We start from the raw sequence: 22,376 nt of genomic DNA on the forward strand, positions 1-22,376 counted from the left end.
AGGAGCTTCCTTTTGGTCCCCTGGCCCCCCAACTCTCCCTAGGCCGCCGGTGGGCATGGAGCAACCAGGAGAGGGGTCCTTGCCGGTTCTGAATAAAGCAGGACCCACGCAGCTGCTGCCTGGTTTTGCATGGCTATGGGACACTGGTCATCACAGCATGGGAGGTGGCCGCTCAACTCCAGGTCCCAGAACGGATGTGGGGATCCAGCCGAGCCGGTCCCATCCCTGTTCTAGCCCGGTAGCCGTCCTAAGCCCGAGCTCAGTTGGGTACACCTCCTGAGGACATCAACATCAGTCCCCGCTGGCAGTGACGGCCCCGGCCGGCAGGAGGCAGCAGATCGGGGAGACCTCCTCCCCATCCCAGCAGCCAACTTTGCCAGAGCACCTGGTGTGCGCCAAGCTCCAGTGGGACCATGGTCCAGTGGGGAAGGTGACATGAGTGAGGAGGACCATTCAGTCTTCGCTGGATGTATGTTGAACATTTGCCCGATACAGGGGACATAGTGTAAATTGCCATACTTCACCAGAACCTAACCAGGGGAGGATGGGGAAACTGGGGGTTGGAGAAGTAAAGCCACCTGCCCGGGGCTCCAGAAAGGGGCAGGAATTGGGGGAGAGGCAGGGCAGGATTCAAATTCCAGCCAAAGTGAAGAACCTGGGACATGGGGGGAGGGTATAGTGTGATTCAGGGGTTAGAGTGGCCACAGGGCAGGCTTCTAGACACTAGTAGAATCAGAGGGGAAGGTTCTAGACACTAGTAGAATCAAAAAGGTCCCTCCAGGCCTCGGGCTCAGTGTGCTGGGGTGAGGCAGGGATGCCAGGTGCTTGGCAGCCGCAGGGCTCCAGGCATAATAGAGAGATAGAAGCCTGGCTCCTGGGGAGGCTAGTCTGAGAGCCTCGGGCCCTGGCGGCCTCTGATATACAGCCATCAACCACCCAGCCTCAGGAGATAACCTGGGCTCAAGACCGAGAAGAGTGGGGAGGTGCCAGTGGGCTCCAGACCTGCGTGGGGAGTCCTGATTGCCACTGCTGGGTGCTTCTGGGCAGAGGCTGCCCCCTGTGAGGGCCTCGCTTTCCCCATCTGTAAGATCTGGCGAGGAGAACAGGGCACAGTGTCCACCTTCGGGGAGCACCTAGTCTGATGCAGGAGGAGGAACAAAAAACATATAGCGGTCACAAACACAGCGACCAGAGCCGTAGAGAAACAAGACCAGAGTATGATTAAGGGACTCTGAGGAAGTGACATTTGGGCATAGGGGTGGGGATGGGGAGATGGGAGAGCCGATGTGGGGAAGGGCGTTCCTAACGGGGTAACTGTCAGTGCAAACGCCAAGAGGCCAGGCCTGAGCTTGGTGTGTGTGGAGAACAGCCACGGAGACCAGAGTGGGAGGCTGGGGCGGTGCCGGGGTCAAAGGTGCCGGATGGGGGACACATGAAACCGCCAGATAGCCGGGTGGCTGCTCTCTCTGGACCAGCCACATCCGCGTCTGAGTCAACAGCGCCGACCCTACAAAAACGGCACGCCCCGCGCTGGGGGGCGGGGGGTTGGGGGGGTGGCAAAGTCAACAACACGGGCACGCGGGCGGCACGTCCCCGGCGGCCGGGGCGCGTCACGGGGGCGGACGTCCAGGACCAGGAAGTCGGCGGCAGACTCGCCGGCCGGGAGCCCTGGGCGCCGGCCCGAGTTCGCGGAGGCTAGAGGAGGCTCGGGGGCGCCCGGGGCGGCGGGGAAGGGCTCCGAGCCGCGGGGCCCGGGCCGGGCTCCCCGCCGCGGGCGCCTTCCCCGCGGTGCGCCCCGGCCTGCGCCATGCGCCCGGGGGGGCGTACGCAGCTTCGTGCTGGAGCTAGCCCGGGGCCCCGGCGGCGCGTACCGCGGCGGGGAGCGGCTGTGCGGCCGGGTACTGCTGGAGGCGGAGGCGCCGCTGCGGGTGAGAGCGCTCGAGGTGTCCGCACGCGGCGGGGCGACAACGCACTGGCTCGAGGGCCGAAGCGTGGGCGTCAACGCGGTGTCCAGCGACTACGCGGCTGCCGAGACGTACTTGCGGCGGCGGCAGCTGCTGCTCCGAGGTGAGCCGCTCGCTCCGCACTCCCCAACCGGGATCCCCCGGGGCCCCTCTCCCCAGTCTGGGCGCTCTTCTCCAGTGCCCGGAGAGTTTCGACTTAGAGGTTGTGTGGTCGGGTGACCCGTCTTAAGAAGTGGAGACCTCCTCCCCAGGGTCTGGACCCTCTGGCCAGGACACACCCACTTACCTCCTCCCCCAACCCTCTTTCTCAGGATCCCCTCTCAGGGTCTAAGCATCACCCCCCCTTTCCAAAGCCGGGAAGCCCTCCGCGTAAAGACTATGCGGCTGGACCCCACCCCCCCCCCCCCCCCCCCCACCAGAGTCTGGAGAACCCCTGGGTAGAGTCAGGACATCCTCCTCTCTGGACCCTAGGATCCCCTTTATCTCCAGACTTGGGGTCACTTATTTCCCAAAGACGACCCCCATCTCACGTTCTACCAGTGCTTCCTCCCTCCGTTTACCCCTAGGGCTTGCAGGGATGAGTTCACACCTGGTTGGGGAGTTCGGGTGGTGTTTGCAGGCAGGTTTGCATTCCCAAGAGGCAAGAGACCTGGGATGGGGTCAGATCAGGCTGAGAGGACTCCCAGATGTCTCCCAGCTCTAAACTTCAGTCCCTCCCACTCAGGGCACACATCGGGGTCAGAAGCAGGCCAGGGGTGAGTCTGTGCCTCGGCACTGAGCTGTGTTTGCTGGAGGAGGATGTTGCCACCCTCTCAGCTAAGCCAGACCTCACTATACTCTTCTGTAAAATGGGCAGAGGCAGAGCTGTACACAGTAGATCCTTTGCCCACAGCCTTTCAGCCTTAGCCCAACAGCCGCAGATGTGGGGACTGTCCCTACTAGCTGTGGAAACCCAGGCCTAGAGGGCCCTAGGACGGGACAGGAAGAGGCCCCAGAGGCACTTCCTTTCCCCTGAGACTTAAGGGAAATTGGTCACACCCCTGGTGCCACTCAACCAGCTGCTTCATTAAGACACTGGGGTGAAGCTTGCAGAACCGCCACATAACGTCGGGTGAGGCCCTGCTCCTCTTTGGGCCCTGGGGACCCATCTGTGAAAAGGACTCACCACATCCTGCACCTTCTCCTGGGCTTACAGCCTCCAGGGCTTCACTTGGCCCTGGAAGAAGGTACTAGACTTTCATTTCAATCCCAGAGTTCCCTCCTCCATGCAGCCCCCCAGGCTGATGGTTGTGTCTACAGCCTCTGCCCCTCCCTTAGGTACGGCTCTGACCCAATGCCTCTGTGGTCACTCTGACTGCAGGGCACCATGTCCGATTATGACCCCCCCCCCCACTGGGGGTTCCGAGGCCTCAGGAGGTCAGACTCCACAAAGGTGACCTCGGGGGTAAGGGGTGGGTTCGAGCGGCTGAGCATCTCGCTGCCACCAGAGGGCGCAGGCGCCCTGCAGAGCGCGACCAGGAAACCCTTCCCTCAGAAATGCTCTTTGAGGTTCTTGTCTGAGTACACTGAGGCCCAGACAACAGTCATACCGTTTCGTGGGTGGCTCCTGGGGTTCATGGGAAGTCCCCTCCACTTGGCTCTATCTGTGAAGGGATTGGGGCAGGGTGGGGGTGCCAGGAGAGGGCCCAAGGGCTGCGCCTACCGGGCGTGTAGGAGTTTGGGGGGGCCGCAAGTTGCGACGTGAACATCGGGTGATGGGAACAGCTTGGGCAGAAACGCTAAGCCGTGACCGAGTGGCGATATGTGGGGAATGGGCCAGAGACCTGGGAGCAAGGCTCTCTGGAGGCGGAGGGTGTCCAAGCAGGGGCTACACCGTGATTCATGCACAATACTCTGAGGTCGGGCCGATTTTCTTCCAGCTCTACAAACGACAAACGTGGAAACAGGCTCAAGAGGTTGTCACTAGCCCGGGGTCATCCAGCTGAGCGGGATTCGAATCACAAGAGGGGGCAGCAGGTGCCCAAGCAGAGGGAGGCCCTACCCACTTCCTCCTCCTTCCCGCATCGCTCAGAGTGGGGAATTGACGCTCAGTCTAGTCCGAGGCTCTCCGGCCCCGATTGGAGCCAGGCCATTCCGCAGCCTTCCCGCTCGGAGCTGGACATGCCTTGAGTCAGATCTGCAAGCTGTGGCCAGTTGATGATTAAACCTAGTGGCCCCATGCTCTTGCTGGGCCTGGGGCCCGCTCCCGGCCCTGTTTCCCCCTCTTTATCCCCGAGGTCCGCGAGAGACCGGCTCTGGTCCGCGATGCTTCAGTCTCACGCTAGGGTCAACGAGGGTAGAGGGCAGATGCAGAGTTTGTTGTTTTGTTTCACGCCTGGGCGGAGCCACGCCCCTCGCCGCGCCATTGGCGTATTCCTTTCTGGGGGTGGGGCCCGCGTCGCGCCCCACCCCTCCCGCCGTATAAAGGCAGCGCCGGCGCTGGCCGCGCAGGAATTTCTGACCTGGTCCGGAGTGCGCCTGCGCACCCCGGGCAGGTTCGCGTTCTGAGACTGTATCCTCCACGCCTCGCGCCACCGCGTCGCGGGTTCGAGGCCAGGGTCTGTGCGTCGCGGGTTCGCATCCCAGGCGCGATGCTGTTCGACAAGGTGAAGGCTTTCGTGGTGCAGCTGGATGGCGCGAGCGGCGGCGCCGAGCCGGTTTTCAGCGGCGGCCAGGCCGTCGCCGGCCGGGTGCTGCTGGAGCTGGCGGGCCCGGCGCGCGTGGGCGCCTTGAAGCTGCGCGCGCGAGGCCGCGCCCACGTGCACTGGACCGAGTCGCGCAGCGCGGGCTCGAGCACCGCGTACACGCAGAGCTACAGCGAGCTCGTGGAGGTCGTGAGTCACCGTGCCACGCTGCTTGCGCCAGGTACGGGCCGGCTACCCCGACGCGGCACACGTGCTGCGCGCTCCTGGAACTTGGAGCTGCCGCTGAGCCTCCCCCTCTTGCTCCTACCTGCAGACACAGGAGAAACCACGACGCTGCCTCCTGGGCGCCACGAGTTTCCATTCAGCTTCCAGCTGCCTCCGTAAGTCCGGGGAGTGGGGCACGGGATTGTCGGGGAATCCCTCAGCCTGCAGGACCTTTCAGGTTTAGGTCTTCATTGCTCGGTTTCTGGGGACCCTCTGGACCCCAAGACTGCCATTCCCCGGGGGAGGGGGTCCTCAGTGTCTCTATCTCTCGCTCTCCTAAGTCTCTGGGACCACCCCCCCCCAACCTGGGTGTCTGTTTTTCTGCCCCTTGAAGTACCTTCCTTCCACCCTGCAGGACGCTGGTGACGTCATTCGAGGGTAAGCATGGCAGTGTCCGGTATTGCGTCAAGGCCACCTTGCACCGTCCCTGGGTCCCTGCCCGCCGGGCAAGGAAGGTATTTACGGTCATTGAGCCCGTGGACATCAACACACCCGCCCTGCTGGTGAGTGGCTGCTCCCAGGGGAGATAGGTTGAGAGACCTTTGCAGGTGGAGGAGGGGGGCGGGCTGGTAGCTGGGTGACCCCAGTTGGCTCCTCACCCCTTCGCTTCCTGCACAAAGTGGGAATCACAGCTGGGCCCTGGCAGGAAGGGAGGCAGGCACGGGAATGCTTTTGGAGTCCAGTGGAGCTGGGTGCAGATCCCACCTGTGCCAGTTTGCTGTGTGGCTCTGGGCAAGTGTCTTACTCTCTCTGAGCCTCAAAGGCCTCATCTATGAAATAGGGGACAGCCAGGGCTTGTGATAATAATGGCTTTCTGAGGACTAATTACATGCTAAGTAATTAGCTTGTTCCCTTCATCTTCAACTTTATAAGATGGGTTTCATCTGTGGATTTATTTGTCCAGACGGTATTTGGTTGTTAAGAGAAAACCAGAAACTCTGCCCCCAAATCCTCCCTCAGCTGGGAATGGCTTGCACAAAGTGACCTGTTCCTTTCCCTTTCCTCCAACCCGCCAGGCCCCTCAGGCCGGAGCTCTAGAGAAGGTCGCCCGATCCTGGTACAGCAGCCGTGGTCTCGTCTCCCTCTCTGCCAAGATCGACCGAAAGGGTTACACCCCAGGTACCAGGCAGGCAGGGTGAGATGGGGAAGAGGGCCGACCTCAGGGCTGCAGACAGGGAGTCTGATGTCCCCTTTGCACCCCACCACAGGCGAGGTCATCCCAGTTTTCGCGGAGATCGACAATGGGTCCACACGCCCCGTGCTTCCTCGGGCAGCCGTGGTCCAGACGCAGACCTTCATGGCTCGGGGCGCCCACAAGCAGAAACGAGCAGTGGTGGCCAGTCTCGTGGGCGAGCCTGTGGGCCCTGGGCGGCGGGCGCTGTGGCAGGGCCGGGCGCTGCGTATCCCCCCTGTGGGTCCTTCCATCTTGCACTGCCGGGTCCTGCACGTAGACTACTCCCTCAAGGTAGAGTGTCCCATTGGTCCGAGGAGGGCAAGGGGTGGCTGAATCCACCCGGTCCCCCAGACCAGAGTTCCCCCAAGGCTGTCCGGGTGCCCTCCCGCATGGCTTGTTCCCCACCTCCCCAGGTCTGCGTGGACATCCCCGGCACATCCAAGTTGCTCCTGGAGCTACCACTGGTCATCGGCACCATCCCCCTGCACCCTTTTGGGAGCCGCTCATCCAGCGTGGGCAGCCATGCCAGCTTCCTGCTGGACTGGGGGCTGGGAGCCCTGCCAGAGCGCCCTGAGGGTGAGCCCCTCCCCGCCCCCATCCTGCTGCAGGGGAGCTGGGTGGGCAGAAAGGTGGCTGCTAGGTGGGCTCTCCCTCCCCCAGCCTCAGCGGCCCTACCTGTTAAAGGGCACAGTAGTGATCATGTTGGTGGCCACAGGTCTCCCCAGAATCTCAGCCTGGGGACCCACAGCCCACCAGCCCCAGAATTGGCCCAAGCCAGTTCCTGGCCATGGTCCCCGATTCCGGGGCTCCCCTCCTCCACCAGCCTCACCCAACCCCGTCTGTCTTACTTGCAGCCCCTCCCGAGTACTCAGAGGTGGTGTCTGACAGGGAGGTGGCGGCCGCGGGGCAGAGCCCCTTTCCGCCACTGCAGGACACCAACCTGAGCCTCGAAGGCCCCTTCTTCGCCTACATCCAGGAATTCCGCTTCCGCCCGCCACCCCTGTACTCCGAGGTGAGTGTGGGGGTCCAAGAAGCCCCCGTCCCTTTCCAGGCCCTGGGAGCATAGGTGGGAGTGGGACTCGGATGAGTTTGGGGCCTGAGGCCACCTTGCACCCCAGTCTGCTCTGCACGTTGCCCTCCCCTGGCCACCGGCTGAGTGTGGGAGTTGGGGAGCTGGAGATCAGGGCGGTAGAGGGGTGTTTCTGAGCCTCCGGTGCCCTTCTGAGACTGGATGGGACTATTTCTCTCAGGAGGACCCAAACCCCCCCTCAGAGGCCATGAGGCCACGCTGCATGACCTGCTGAACAGCGAGGGGAGACCTCGAGGGATGAGGTCGCACACGCGCTTCTGGCCACCGTGGACGTGGGCAATGCTGTGTCAAGAGCTGACCAACCAGCTTCAGCTGACTGCGTTGAAGTTGGGGACTCTGAGCCTCAGAACGGGCACGGCTTTCTGACATCACGCAGGACAGAGGAAGAGCTGGGCAGGAGTCTGATGTGTCCGGACCAGTCCTCGTGAGGCATTGAGTGCCCGTCGACGGATCCTGTCGGTCCACACCGGCCCGTGGATAGGGCTCAGGTCCCCCAGGATCCTCTAGTCTGGGAGAGCTATAGCCAGACATAAATACTTCCAGTCTCGTGGGACCAGAGGAAGAGACCCATGGCTGGGAGAGTCCTGAAGGGAGCAGAGAAGGCTTCCTGGAGCAAAGGGCCTTCTGGCTGAGGCTTTGGCATACATACAACCGCTCAGCAGGCAGACAGGCAAAGAGGAAGAAGAAGTCGGAGAAGGTCAGAGCTGAGTGATGTTTGGAGATCACCCCCTTTGGGGCTTAGAGGGCGAGTGCCTCAGTTGAGGCCACATGGCAAGGTCCGGCAGGCGAGAGGGCCCAGAAACAGGGCATTCGGGGATGCATGTCGTTGAAGCAATGTGGGACCTAGGTGGGGCAGGGACACTGGCTCCAGCCTTTGAAAGCCAGAGAGAGATTGCTGGCCCAGGCCGGGACTGCCTGGGGACTCCTCCAAGTACTCCAGGATGTGAGACCTCGTCTGCATATTGTATGACCCCGGGAAACCTGGTTCAGAACATTCAGCCGGGCCCTGGGGACAGAGGTCAACCTGGGGTAACAGCAGGCCCAGTGCAGCTCTGGGAGAGACCTCCTGGAGGGAGGGAGGGACAAAGTATGAGGGGGACAGCTGGACCAACCCCCTACCCCCGGATTGCAGATTCTCAGCCCTGGCTGGGGCAGGGCCCCCGCCTGGGACTCAACATTTCTGATAAGCCTTAAATTGTTCCCTTTTTTATAGTTGGGTTTTTTTGGGTGTTTTTTTTTTTTAAATAAAAGTGTGGGGAAAGAGAGTACGCTTCTTGCCTTATTTCCTACAGCTGCCAAAGATGAAACCAAGTGGCTTTGGCTTCCACCCTGGGTCAGAATCTCCGGGATTGAATGCCAGGCTAAGGGAGAGGGGTTTGGGAGGGCCCATTGTCCAGAAGGAGAAACTGAGGCCCCGGGACACATAGGAAGGCTGAGCTCAGGTTGGAGCCGGACCCCGTTCCCCTTCCCTGGTGTAGTCACAGAGGCTGGGAGTGTGAATGGGGGAAGGCTTTTGTTTTCAAGACAGTTCGTATACCGTGAAATAAGCCATGTGAAAGTGTGCCGTTTGGTGGCACTTTGTGCGTTGACATTGTCAGCCACCTGTCCCCTCCATGTAGCTCCAGGACATTCCCATCACCCCAGGGGATGGCCCATCCCCAGGCGCAGTCCCTGCCCACCCCACCCCCCTCACTCCTGGTACCCACTGATCTGTGGATTTGCCTGTTCTGGACATTTCCTGTACGTGGGATCATGCTCCCTGTGGCCTCATTTGTGTCTGGCTTTCTACTCAACTGAAAGCTTCATCCAATGTTTCATTCCTTTTTATGGCCAAATAATATTCAGTTGTGTGGACGGACTCCCACTCTGATTGTCCCTTCACCCCCTTGATAGGCATTTGGGTCATTACCACCTTTTGGTGAATGTGAATAGGGCTGCGGGGGACATGGGTGTCCAAGGATTCGTTTGAAGACACACTGGGCTTCCAGGCAGCCCTGGCGACACGGAGGTCGCGTCTTCTGGAGATGAAAGTAGGGAAAGGGAGTCCAACAGAGTGAGATGACTCGTGCAGGCTCTGGTGTCGCCACTCAGAACACGCACACCTCACAGATCAGGGCGCTCCCTGCCGGGTAGGGGCCCTCGGCCCCGCCCCAGACTTGAGGCCCCGCCCCAGACCTGAGGCCCCGCCCCAGACCTGAGGCCCCACCCTCCTTGGGGCGGGGCCAAGTTAGAAGCCCATCTAATGGCTCTAACTGGGCTCACAGTTTGTCCAAGGCAGTGAAAATTAAGTGGCGGTCTGGGATGACCATTGGCAGAGCTGAGGCACAGGGATGAGGATGGGGGGACCCCAAGGTTGGACACTGGCAGGTATAGGTTCAGGCTTAGCTCTCTGAGTGACCACGGGCAAGTCACTTGCTTCTGAGCCGGTTTCCTCATCTGGGACTCCGGGCACCTCTCTGCCACCGCCTCAAATGCCTCCCATCCCTGGTCTGAATTTGAGTCCTGATTTCCACCTGCTTCTGGTCCTGGGGTTTACCCAGCCCTCCCTGTCCGGCAGCATCTGCCCTGGCATCTAGTTCAGAGCTTGTTAGACTGGGGGTTCCTCTGGGCCCAGCACAGGGGAGATGGACCCACATGGCACAGTCACCCCAAACCCCCAACATAGCAGCCTCGGGAAGGGGCAGGTTCCCTGTCACCGTGGGTGTGCAGGACACAACACCCCAGCTTCCGGGTCCATGTTCCCAAACCGAGAAGAGTCTAAGACATCCTATTACAACTGCAGATGGGGGTACATAAGAAAAGTTTCTCCCCAGCAGGCTTGGTCAGACAAGCCACCTTGTGTCCCCAGGACTCCTGCATCTGCAACTGTCTGGAACCTGATCTCTAGAAGAAGTGGATTATATGGTTCAGATAAATGAAAACCAGAATGGAGCAGGCTTGGGTCATCCAGGATTCAAGGAACTCCCTGAACACAGAGTGAGGCCCATAGGGTATCGAAGAGGTTGGTCAAATACTCTTCTCCTAAAATAAAATCCTATCCCTCTCAAGCCCCTAAGATCTCTCACCACCTCTTACCCACCTCTCCTTCCAGCTTCCCCTGAGTGGTAGTCAGGATCCCTGACTGCCACTCAGATACTCCAAGCTGGCTCCTACCTCAGGACCTTTGTACATGTGGTTCCCTCTGCTGAAAGGCTTTTCTCTAGGACTGGCTCCTCTCTGTCTCCTAGCCTCATCTTTTCAGGAAACAGCCCAACCTCCTGGCTAAAGGTGCCACTCCCCGCTACTCCCTCTCCCATCCCCCTGTCCTATAGTCTTCATAGCCCTCATCGCTCTCTGGAATTTTTTATTTAGATATTCACTTGTTTGTCTGAAGCTTTGAGGGCAGGGTTAGAGAGGGCTGTGTCTCTGGCCCCAGCACCCAGCAGGCATGAGAGGCATGAAGGGGGTTGTTGATTGAAGGAGACTCCCCGCCCCCCGTAGTGTGGACCAAGATTACGATGGGGATGTGGGTATTACCACCTTACATTGTTCCTAGGACCACCTAGAATCAGAACTTGTCACTCATTCGGAGAGTGAAATACCAGGTCTCTTCTCTGACTCACCCTCCTTATCACCGCCCCCTCTTGCTCTGCCTCTCCATGTGTTTTTTTGCACTGTCCCTTTTGCTTGCCATCTCTGTCTCTCATTGTCTCTGTCTCTGATTCACCATCTCTGCATCTCTCTCTCATTATTTCTTTGTCTCTGTCTCTCCCTCACCATCTCCTTGGTTATCTCTCAGGCTCTCTCAGTCTCTGACACCTTCAGCAACTCTGTCTCCTCCCCTGGCCTGGCCCGGCCCCTGGGCCACAGGGTGACAGGCAGGCAGGGCACCCTCCGCTTGTTTTCCCGCTCTCACTGGCAGGGGGCCCAGCTGGGCTGCTGTTCAGGAATCTTCCAGCTGCCCGGATCCAGCCACCAGGCATAGCCGCTGGCCTCTCCTCCCAGCACATTCTGTCCCGAGCAGGGAGCACTGGGGGTGGGAGTGGAGGGTTCCTGTCAGGCTCCGGTTACAGGACAGCCCGTCCTGGTGGCCTTGCTCCCCACCAGTGCTGCCCCCTTGCTGCCTCTCCTCCCTACTTTGGGCTTAGATCTTCCTGAATGGGGCCCCTCTGTCAGCTCATCCCTACCTCCAGGGCTCTGCACATGCTCTGCCTTCTACCTGGAGCTCCCTCTCCTCAGCTGTGCCCAGGACCTTCTCCCCGGCAGCCTTCAGATCACACATCACCTCTTCAGGACGTCCTCTGTGTCTCTGGGCCAAAACACGCTGCAGTTCCCCTACTTCTGTCCTGATGCCTTTTGCTTCCTGGTCTTTCCCCTTCCTCAGAGTTCTATATTTACTTGTTTGTTGGTGTGGTGTCAGTCACCCCATTGCCCTGCTCTATCCTCAGCCTTGGGCGTGCACTAGGTGCTCAGTGAATATTTTAGAGTTCATGCCATTTCACCCCCAAAGCTCAGATCTACCTTAGCCCCCAGGCTCCCACACACAGCTTCCATCCCTTCAGCTGACTGACCAACCCCCTCCCAAACCTGCACACACCTCCTGCTGCTGTCCCCTGCACTCCCAACACACCAGCCATCTCCCAGCCCTCCCATCTCTTCCCAGGGAGTTCCCCCACCTAGATACACCTTTTCCAGTGAGGGGCTGGGTCTCTCTGTCTGGGGCTGGGCACACACACACACATACACACACGCATGCACAGAAATGCATGCATACACAGGAAACACAGAGATAGGCCCACGGACTCGGGGGCACACAGCCTGGACCTCGATGAGCACGGACCCGCGTGCACATGTATGCACACACACATAAAGCAGGTGCAACAGTACTGACACTGGGCGCCCACGGCTCGAGGGGGAGGGCATGCAGGCTGTTCATGTGTGGAGTCCCCCAGCTCTGCCAGGAAGCAGGCAAGACGCCCTCCATCTCACACGTGGGTGCAGGATGGGGACTTTGAACCCACGCCAGGGTGTGCACAGGCTTGTCCATAGGCGTGCCTCTGCCCTCGCTTCCCCCACCTCATTTCTGATGGTCAAGGCCAGAAAGTCCCCAGAAAGCACAGGCCGGGCAAGGGGCCCAGGAGGAAGAAGTGACTCAGCCAGTGTTCATCCGGGCCTGCATAGCTGGGAGACCCTTTGCGGGGGTGGGGGGGGGGGGGGGGGGGTGGAAGGGAGAGTTGGGGGACTCACAGAGAACAATAAAAGAATGGGGGGCGGGGACGGTAAACAGGGCCTGCTGAGCAGGATTGGGGAGGGGACGGATGGGGCATGCCTCAGTGGGTCCGCAGTGCTCCAATACCTCCCCTCTGCTGAGCCCGATTCACAGGTGGGGAAACTGAGGCACAGAGAACAGGTGACTTGCCCAAGACCCTCCAGCCAGGATGGGGCAGGCAGAGGACCCCTTAGTCCTTGGTCAAAAGTTTCTGCGGTTTTGTAGCTGTTCTCCCCGCCTGCCTTCTGGCAAAAGGAGCCAGGTCCCCTTCCTTGCTCCAGATGTGGACAGGTGACCAGGTCTGGCCAGTTAGAGCCTTTTGTGACCACAGACTCAGGGATTGGTTCAGGAATAGTGACTCTGAGTGGGCAAATCACCCTAGGAGTTTGGGGGCTTCTGAAGGTGAGAATGGGTGCCATCTTTGCTACCTTAAGGAGGGGCAGAACAGAGAGTCCCCAGGTCATTGTGATGAAATCCACAAACACCCCTAGCCCTGTGGAGTGAGGTAGAGCCTGAGGGTAGGGTGAGGGCAGGAGAGCCCTGGGAGGGCTTCCAGGAGGAGAGGAGCCTGGAGTTGGGGCTTTAATGGATGAAGAGGAGTTCGCCAGGGAGCTAGAGAAGGGCATTCCAAGCAGAGGGAATAGCCTGTGCCACCACAGCAGGCCAGAGAGGGCCAGGTGTGTCCTCAGCCATTCCGGCGGCCCTGGGGGGCTGGAGCACAGAGAGGGCAGCTGTAATATGTGGGATTCTCTGCTCCCAGGCACCCCCATCAGCCGCTTAAGGGCGAGACCAAGTCTTTGCTGGCAGCTTTGTTGGAACCTGATGTTTCTTTAATGTTTGTAGTGTAGGTGGCCCTTCTTTGGGGACACGGATGAGAGACATGGGTGGGGAGTGAATGGGAGAATTGGGTTCACAGGGCAGGAGAGCCTGGGGCTGGGTGAGGATGGCCCCAGGAGCCCGGGAACAGGACCACAGTCCAAGGCAGGAGGGAGCCTTTTCCTTTTCCCCGTCCGTGAGCCCTCAACCCCAGGCATGGTGCTCCAGGGGGAGGTGGGGTAGGGGTTCAGGGTCTGGACACCCAGCATTACCTCTTCCTTCCTGCGTGACCCTGGGATAGTGGCCGCACCTCTCTGATCCTTGGGTTTGTCATCTGGAACCTGACTTCGTTGTACGACCGGGTCAGCACTGGGCACGGAAGCAATTAAAGGTCTGTGGGCCTGGATGGGGCGTGCTGAGCCGAGGGAGGAGGGGCTGGGTCTGTCCAAAACATTCCCTCAGCAGTTCCTGGCCTCTTTGAAAACAGGAAGCTGGCTCTCAAGGGAGCCCCCAGCAGTGTTTCCTGAGCCTCCTCATGACGTGTGCTGTGCTTGCGGGGGGTGGGGGTGCACGCACACATGTGGGTTTGCAGACAGCCTGGAGATAAACGGAGCCCCCAGTGCGCATGTGTGTGTTTGCACGTCAGCCTTGGCTGTGGAGTTGCCAGAGGCGCGTGCATGTGTGTTGCATGTGCCCAAATGTGAGCTGACACATCTCAGCCGGTACGGGGAGCAAACAGGGGCCGCTTGGTGCATTTGCGAGTCTGGGCCTAGGTGTTGGGCATAGGTGTCTGTTGGTAGCGGGGACTGGTGAGTGCTGGCAAGAGCTAGCTTGTGCTGGGGTATGTATAGTGCTCTCCTTTCCTTCCATCTGCCCCTTCCTTCAATGGCCTCTAACCCCCTGGCTCTTCCTGAAGGCTGTTAGGTAGTTCTTACCTCAGGGCCTTTGCACCTGCTATGCCCACTAACCAAGCTACTCTGCCCTCCATTCCTCTCCATCTCTCAGGCCTCAGGACAATGGCCTTGAGCGAGTCACCCCACCCACATCTTGGCTGTTCCCCTGCCCTTTCTTGAGTCCTGACGGCTTTGACCACTTCCCTCTGCATCCTAGGTTGTGTGGGCTCCCTCTGTAAACCTTAGTTTATTCTCCTGTACCTGGGGCCAATCGGTGTCTCACTTACCTAGAGTCACCGAAAAAGTGGAAAGGGCTGACTTCAAGGCTAGAACGGCCAGATCTGACAATGCATAAAGCCTTTGTCCTGGCTCACATCTAGTGGGGGAATACCGGAGGGGCAGGGATGGTCTGGGCTCCACTCAGCCAGCGGGACCAGATGGGGCCAAACTGGGGCCTCCTGTATGCCATGTGCCTGGAAGAACGGGGACTGCCCCAGAGCTCAGAGCAGGAGTTGATGAATTTTCTCTGTAAAAAGATAATAGGGGCACGTAGGTGGCTCAGTGGGTTAAGCCTCTGCCTTCAGCTCAGGTCATGATCTCAGGGTCCTGGGATGGAGCCCCACATCAGCTTCTCTGCTCAGCAGGGAGCCTGCTTCCCTCTCTCTCTGCTTGTCTCTCTGCCTAGTTGTGATCTCTCTCTCTCTGTCAAAATAAATAAATAAAATCTTTTAAAAAAAAAAGTCAGATAATAAATATTGGAGGCTTTGTGGGGCATGCAGTCTCTCAGCTGCCAGATGGCTCCCTTGAAAGCAGCCATACACAGACACAAATAAGTGGGCGTGGCCGCATCCCAATAAAACTTTATTTGTGAACACGGAACTTGAATTTCAGATAGTTTTCGTGTGTCATGAAGTCCTCTTTTGGTCTGCTTCCAACACCATTTGAAAGCGTAAAAGCCACTTCTGGGATGTGGCCAGAGCTGCCGTTGGCCAACCCCGGGAGGGGGAACTCATCAGGCAACTAAGTATCAGGACTCCCTGTTTACAAAATATTGGAACTCTGCTCCAAGTGCTTCCAGGTCAGCCAGCTATGACATAGTAGAGCTGCTCAGACACCAACAGTGTCTTACCATTGACAAATAACAGCTATCAAGACTCGCTGTTTACAGAGTATTAGAACAGAGCGAGCAAGGATGGCTCACGAGGTGTCGGGACCCGGGTTAAGTTGGATCCGGCCCCTGGCTTCAGCAGCAGACTGACCAAACGGGGTGCTGCTGCCCATTCTCAGTACACTGTTTACCGAGTATCAAGTGACAGGGGCCAGTGGCAGAGTATCGAGTCACAGGGCAGTCACACTGAGACTTGGGCACTGTGACAACAGCTCTAGACACCAGCTGTTTACAGTGACATGAGACCGGTTGTTTACAGGGGGCCCAGCTGACCACCAGCTTCCGGATGCCAGAGTCCAGATGGCAGGTGGGACGGGCCCCTCTGCAGGTGTTTGCAGAGGGCCCTAGGCCTGGGGACCCCTTTTGCTTGGCTGCCTCTGGCACCGGGAGCGGGAATGTGGAAAGAGTTCTTGGCCCAGACAAGGCGAGGTTCTTGCTCACCGAGGACGCCCAGGCTCATACCCGCTCCTCGGAGGCAGGAATTGAGCCCTGCAGGTGTCAGGTCCCAGGGACTGGCTTGCATCCTCTCTCTCTGCTTATTCCTGGCTGTGCCACCATGCGCACATCACGAGCTCCACTTCCCTATCTGTAAAATGGGCATGCCGATGGATCAGGGTGACCAGATAAAATACAGGGTAGATACCCAGTTAACATTGAATTTCAGACAACCAGCAACACCCCCTTTTTTTTTCTTCACATGACCTGATTTTTATATTGTAGCAAAATGGGTGCTATGGAGAGGGGCACGTGGAAGCAGTTGATTTCTTCCAGTGAACACACCCATTGTTTTTTTTTGTTTTGTTTTGTTTTGTTTTGTTTTTTAAAGATTTTATTTATTTATTTGACAGAGAGATCACAAGCAGGCAGAGAGGCAGGCAGAGAGAGGAGGAAGCAGGCTCCCTGCTGAGCAGAGAGCCCGATGCGGGGCTCGATCCCAGGACTCCCAGATCATGACCTGAGCTGAAGGCAGCGGCTTAACCCACTGAGCCACCCAGGCGCCCCAACACACCCATTGTTTTTTGTTTTTGTTTGTACACTTTTATTTATTTGAGAGAAAGAGAGAGCATGAGGAGGGGGAAGGGCAGAGGGAGAAGGAGAAGTAGGCTCCCTGCTGAGTGGGGAACCTGATGTGGGGCCTGAACCCTGGGATCATGACCTGAGCCAAAAGCAGATGCTTAACCGACTGAACCACCCAGGCACCCCTCACACCCATTTTTTATATTTGTTCCAAAGCTTCTCACATGATGATGTCATTTCCTCATATTACTGCTGTTCCAATATTGTTCTGTGGCCCACTCACTAGTTGCCATCCCCACACATTCATCTGTCACAAGATTCCTAAAGGGATCAAACTCCCACAGTATTCCTTGGGCATGCCTGCCACCATTTAATTTCAATGATAATATCTTGTCCATAATTTTTTTCAACTCTGGAGGATGAGCTTTGTTTATGGGGTCTACTCGGCAAGCACAAAGACCAAGCAATACATTTTTAGTATAAGTATATCCCAAATATTGTATGGGATTTACTTACACTAAAAACCACAAAGCAAACAAACAAGAAAATGAGATGTTTATTTGTCACATCTGCCTCTCCTGTGAGGACGTCTTCCCGAAGGGAAGCTGTGAAGGTCCTGAGGGGAATCTCGGGCCAGGCATGGAGCAAGAGTCCAATGCGTCGTAGTGTTGATGTTCACTGTCCTTGTCTTCGCCAGGACCTCGTCACAGGGATGAGCCTAAGTATGGTCTGTTGATGAGCTCATAAATGCATCATGTGTCTCTGGGGAACAGGGCCTGGATGACAAGAATGGCACCATTCAAGAGTTTCACTAGGATGTCAGCAAGAGGTTCTGGGCCACAGGAAGAAGGGGGGTTCATTCACAGGATGTCCCCCGCACCTGGGTGCTTTGAAGGGCTCAGGGGAGTTGTTGATCAAATGTAAGACGATGTTCAATAAACAATTGTTGAAGTCACTGCTCGATTCCATCACTTTTTATTGTATAATTGCTGTATGCCTGGTACTCCAACCGCTGCTTGCTCAGGGCTCCCATCAACAAGGGAGACGGATGTTAATACAGTCATCACCATAAATACAAAACTATAAGTCGGGCAAGACCTGCCAAAGGGAGATACTCAGTGCTAGGATCCCCTGAATAGGGTCCAGGAGGGCTTTCCGGGGGAGGTGACACTTGCCAGAGACCTGGAGGAGGAGGTTTGCAGGAATAGAGAATCCTAAGCAGTGGGATCCGTGTGTGCAAAGGTCCTGGGGTGAGAGGGAACATAATGATTTCAGGGGCTGGCTTCATGCCACCCCCAGCTCCCTTTGACATTCTGCAGGCTTCAGCAGATAGTCAAGGCTAAGTTTAGGATGGCCGGGGTCACCTGGCAATTCAGGCAGGATGTAGTGCCCTCAACAGCCCACAGGTGGAAGGACAAAAGTCTGAGCACAACCTTGGCGCAAGGGCCGGGGGAGAGTGGTGGAGGGGTGGGCAGCAGGTGAGATGAACAGTCAGCTCGCTTCTGCACAGGAATTTCCTGAGCCACCTGCTTCCCCAATGCACCGTCCTCTGCCCCATTGCCGTGGCTACCTCCCAGGACACAGAGCAGGAAGAATATGAGACTACAGGCTGCTGGGTAGAGTCAGAAGGCAAAGAGAAGAGTTTTGGGATGCCCAGCTGGGAACTCTCAGGACTGAAAACCAGGGCTGGGATGGAAACATTAGCAACCACAGTCATCATAGCTGCCTAACATCTCCAGCCAAGCCTTGCTGGAGCTACCTCTAATAGCCACAAAAGCCCCCAGCAGGCTGGTCCCAGAAATATCCCCATTTCACAGACCGGAAGACCGAGATTCAGAAGGACGAAGCTACTGGTTGAGGGCACATGGGGACCATGATGCAGCAAATCTTTGTTCAGGCTGCTATGACAAGCTATCATAGAATGGGGTTAACAGCAAACATGGACTTCTCATGCTTCTGAAGGCTGGCAAGTCCAAGGTCAAGGTACTGGCAGATCTGATGTCTGTTGAGGGCTGATTCTGGGTTTATGGACACACACCTGCTCATGATGTCCTCACATAGCAGAAAGCAGGGAGAGGAAGCCAGCTCTCCTGTGTCTTTTCTTCTAAGGGCACTAATCCTATCATGGGGGTTTCCCCCTCATGACCTAATGACCTCCCAAAGCCCCCACCCCAACACTATCACACTGGGGCTTAGGGCTGCTTCAACTTATGAATATTGGGCAGACACATTCAGTCTATAACAACAGCCACCTTTCCTTTTTATCCTCAGTTTTGAGGTGAGAAGGCCCAGGTTTCAGGGCTGGAATCTGGGTCACTGGACCATTTGTCTGGGCCATTTGTCTCTGGCCTCAGTAGTACTGGCTATGAAATGGGACTTTGGCCAATTGCCAGTATCCATAGGCAGACCTTCACCCCAGGCTCCTGGACCTGTTCTGGGCTCAACGCCGGGGGACCATGGCAAGAGGCAGTCTCCATCTCCCCACCTGCTGAATCTATAACTCACTGTTTCCAGTTGGTAAGGGCAAATGTGTTCACCCAGTGTTTATAACTTACCATATACCTGGAGAAGGGGATTGGCTGCAAGGGGGTGGGGAGGGGATAGAGCTTTCTAGGTAATGGAAATCTTTCCAGAGTGATTGTTTCAGGATTGTATCCCTTTGTCAATACTCATCCAACTGTACTCTGTTATATGTGAGCTGTGCCCCAACAAAGCTGACCTTTAAAATAGTTATATAATATTTTATTTTAAGATTGTGGGGAGGGGAAGACAACATCGTAACAAAATCCAAATGCTTTGATACAAAGTCTTCTGTTTCAGGAAGTTGTGTGATAGGTTACAGCCAGGGAAGGATGAAAAAACATTCCTACTATAGAGTCTAGCTCTCCAGGCGTGCCTGTTCGTGTTGTTTTTCTCACTTCAAAATAAAGCACATCCGTCTTTTCAATCACATGAATATTAATGCAATACATACAAAGCCTTCGTGTAATTCACATGCGCATACTATTAGGTAAAGGCGTACACCCCAGCTGTACAATGAGGTCATAACCCCCTGGCCACATGGGGACCAGGTGGGTTGCGGGTGGTGTAGTAGGTGCTATCGAGGAGGGATAAGTAAACCCTGGGTTGGATTTAATATCTTTTATCCTCTCTGCTGTACGTATTTGCTTTCTGCTGATGGCAATCCACAGAACGGAGATATCGCACATCGAACCATGGCCCCGCACTTGAGCTGTTCGTCTACAGGACAGGCTTGCTTGTGTGGCCCAGCCATCCCCAGTGCACAGCCACCCCCTGACAAGGTCCACTTGTGGTGCTGCTTCTATTCTAGAACAATCGTGGGGATGCTGAGGAGCCCAGGCCGGCATCCTGAGGCCCCGGAGTCCCTGGGTCATTAGGAGGTTGGACTCCGGGTGACAAATGGGGGAGTTCATGGCCCTTCAAGGGGACCTTTGCAGTGCAGGGTGGAGACTCAGCACTGTGACTGTCAGGATGGGGGTTAACACGTGGGGCAAGGCGGCTGGGCCCCGGGTTGGGCACAGCATGGACAACTTTGAGCTCATTCAAAAGCCCGGCCCGTCAACCACCGACTGGACAGTTCAACAGTATGTCTCTTCCCACACAGACTTGAGGCCCAGGGGTAGATGCCGGAGTTGGGGTGGGGGGTGGGGCGGGGTGAGATTGGGCACCCAATCCACCTAGGAGAGAGACAGACAGACAGTGGGAGACAGATGAGACAGAGAGGGAGAGATGACACAGAGATGGGGGAGAGACTAGGAGAGAGATACAAAGAGATAGATGGGGGAAAGAGAGATAAAGAGAGACAGGGAGACAGAGATACAAGGAGAGAGAGGGAGAGAGAAAAGGTTTCAAGGGTGACTTAGATTTTGGAGCGGGGCTTGTCCTGTGAGAAGCATCTCAGGTCTCGGGTAAGGAGTGTGACTCTGGGATTAGTACCCTAATAAGGTCGAGGGGGAAGGAGCGTCATGGACATGGGTCAGTGCCTCCTGGATCACTGCAAGTCTGGGGACAGCCCATGGGGTCAGTGCACGTTCTTGACTCCAGGGCATGTTTGAAATTTTCCATAACACAAGCATTTTAAAATGATCTCTGCGCTCCTGGGTCTGATCCCAGGCCTGATGTCCAGGATGGAGGGAAATCTCAGCTCTTTCTGGAGACCAGCCCAGAGGCGCTGGAGTGGGGGGTGCTGAGAAAAGTCTGAGAATGCCCCAGGCCTGAGACAGAGGCACCAGGCAGCCTCAAGGAGGCGGCTCGGAATTCTGCCCCTGGCATCTCCCTGCCATTTCAGCAAGAGGTGGCTCACACCCCCACGCCTGCCGGGAGCGAGGCTGGAATGACCTAGGCAGTGACTGCTCCTTCCTAACCCTGGGGAGGCACTTGTAACATACAGAGTGACCACTCCCCCCGCCATGGGCTACCATCCTGGGAAAGGCTGGGGGTGAGGGGAGGCCAGACCAGAAGAATGAGGGGGAGTGAGAAGTGATGGCCTGAGTTTTAGGGGAACTGGGCTCTCATCCCATTCCCTGAGACTGGGGAACTGAGATTGGCCTTATCATTGATGTCCCTGAGGAAACGGGCTGGAATCCAAATGACCAGATCTGGAGAAGCCCCTCATTTCACCAGGAAAAGCCTCTGAACCATGGCCTCCACCAAGAGTGGGAACAGGAGGACAGATAGGACAGAAGCTTAAAATGAACTTGATGTACGCCCCTAAAACTGACAAGGGGAGATGCTGGCCACGTGAAAATGGGTCCCTCTGAAAACAAACAAACAAAACAACTCGGTACTATCCGGAATATAGTGGGGGAAACCATACCCTGGTTAAACAGAAGGTCAGCTGGAGGACTCCCTACATGGGAAAGAGAAATAAATGAAATAAATAATGTTCTCAACCTTTCAGGGAAACAGAAATGGCTGCCCTAAGAGATGCCAAGGAGGACGCCTGGGTGGCTCAGTCGGTTAAGCATCTGCCTTCAGCTCAGGTCATGATCCCAGGGTCCTGGGATTGAACCCCACGTTGGGCTTCCTCCTTGGGGGGGGGTGTCTCTGCTTTTCCCTCTGCCCCTCTCCCCTGCTCAAGCTCTCTCTCTCTCTCTTTCAAATAATAAATAAAATCTTTAAAAAAAGAGAAAGGAGAGAGATCCCAAGGAAGCAACAGGGATAGTGGATGTACCATATTCATGGACAGGAAGGCTAAGGCTCAAAGGATGCTGGATGCTGATCTCCCATCTGAAGGTTTGGGGTTTTTTTTCCCCCCATCTGAAGTTTTAACACCATCCCAATCAAAGTCACAGCAGGGGATTTCCCTCCGGAACTTGATAAGATGATTCAAACATTTATGTGGAAGAACAGACGGTTGCAAATAGTCAAAATACTTACACAGAACAGGCAGTGTTACCTGTCCTACCAGATATGGGAACCCATGACAAAGCCTGTAATTAAGGCAGAGGGATATTGGCACAGGGAAAGACAGGTTGACCAACGCATTGGAATTAGATGCCCGCAGACACCCTATGCAGGTCAAGGATTTGCTCCAAGATCGAGAAGGTCTATCCCAGGAGCAGGGAGGGGAGACAATTCTATAAAAGAATCTGTGAAGTGAGAGTCCCTGTCAAAAACAATTGACTTGGGTCCTCACATCACTTCACACAAAAAGCTCAGTCTTTGGCTCCAGTCTCTGCTTGCGTCTTACCTGGCCTGCTCGGCTCTCAGATCCTCCCCACCTTGCTTTTATCTTATAAGGACACTTATCATTGGATTTGGGGCCCATCCTAATCCAGGATGACCATATCTTGAGATCCTTACCTTACTGACAACTGCAGAGACCCTATTTCCAAATACGGTCACATTCACAAGTTCTGGGTGGCTGTGTCTTTTGGAGGACACCATACAGCCCACTTTGGGAGACCCCTGATCTTAAGATCACACCCTAACACCCTGAACATCCATCAGCCTGAGGTTCATAGGTCACATCCCTGGTGCTGCCACGCTTGCCTCCGTATCCCCAGCTCTGGCAAGGACGTGGCCCACAGCAGAT

At 56.6% G+C, this 22,376-nt stretch overlaps 1 protein-coding gene and 1 pseudogene across 1 annotated transcript; one reads left to right on the plus strand and one right to left on the minus strand.

Annotated features, from left to right (window-relative positions):
* The first annotated feature begins 2,396 nt into the window (after nucleotides 1-2,396).
* LOC111144326 (arrestin domain containing 2) lies at nucleotides 2,397-8,427 on the plus strand. The gene is made up of 8 exons (XM_022498573.1): nucleotides 2,397-4,868; nucleotides 4,962-5,028; nucleotides 5,268-5,415; nucleotides 5,929-6,031; nucleotides 6,121-6,377; nucleotides 6,500-6,662; nucleotides 6,941-7,098; nucleotides 7,337-8,427. The coding sequence occupies exons 1-8, from the start codon at nucleotides 4,595-4,597 to the stop codon at nucleotides 7,388-7,390; spliced, it is 1,224 nt and encodes a 407-aa protein (XP_022354281.1). The 5' UTR covers nucleotides 2,397-4,594; the 3' UTR covers nucleotides 7,391-8,427.
* Nucleotides 8,428-16,517: 8,090 nt separating this feature from the next.
* LOC111144367 lies at nucleotides 16,518-16,746 on the minus strand (annotated as a pseudogene).
* Between the last annotated feature and the right edge of the window lie 5,630 nt (nucleotides 16,747-22,376).

The sequence above is a fragment of the Enhydra lutris genome, unplaced genomic scaffold (genome assembly GCF_002288905.1).
Source record: "Enhydra lutris kenyoni isolate GAN:26980312 unplaced genomic scaffold, ASM228890v2 scaffoldscaffold10, whole genome shotgun sequence".
Classification (NCBI taxonomy): Eukaryota; Metazoa; Chordata; class Mammalia; order Carnivora; family Mustelidae; genus Enhydra; species Enhydra lutris.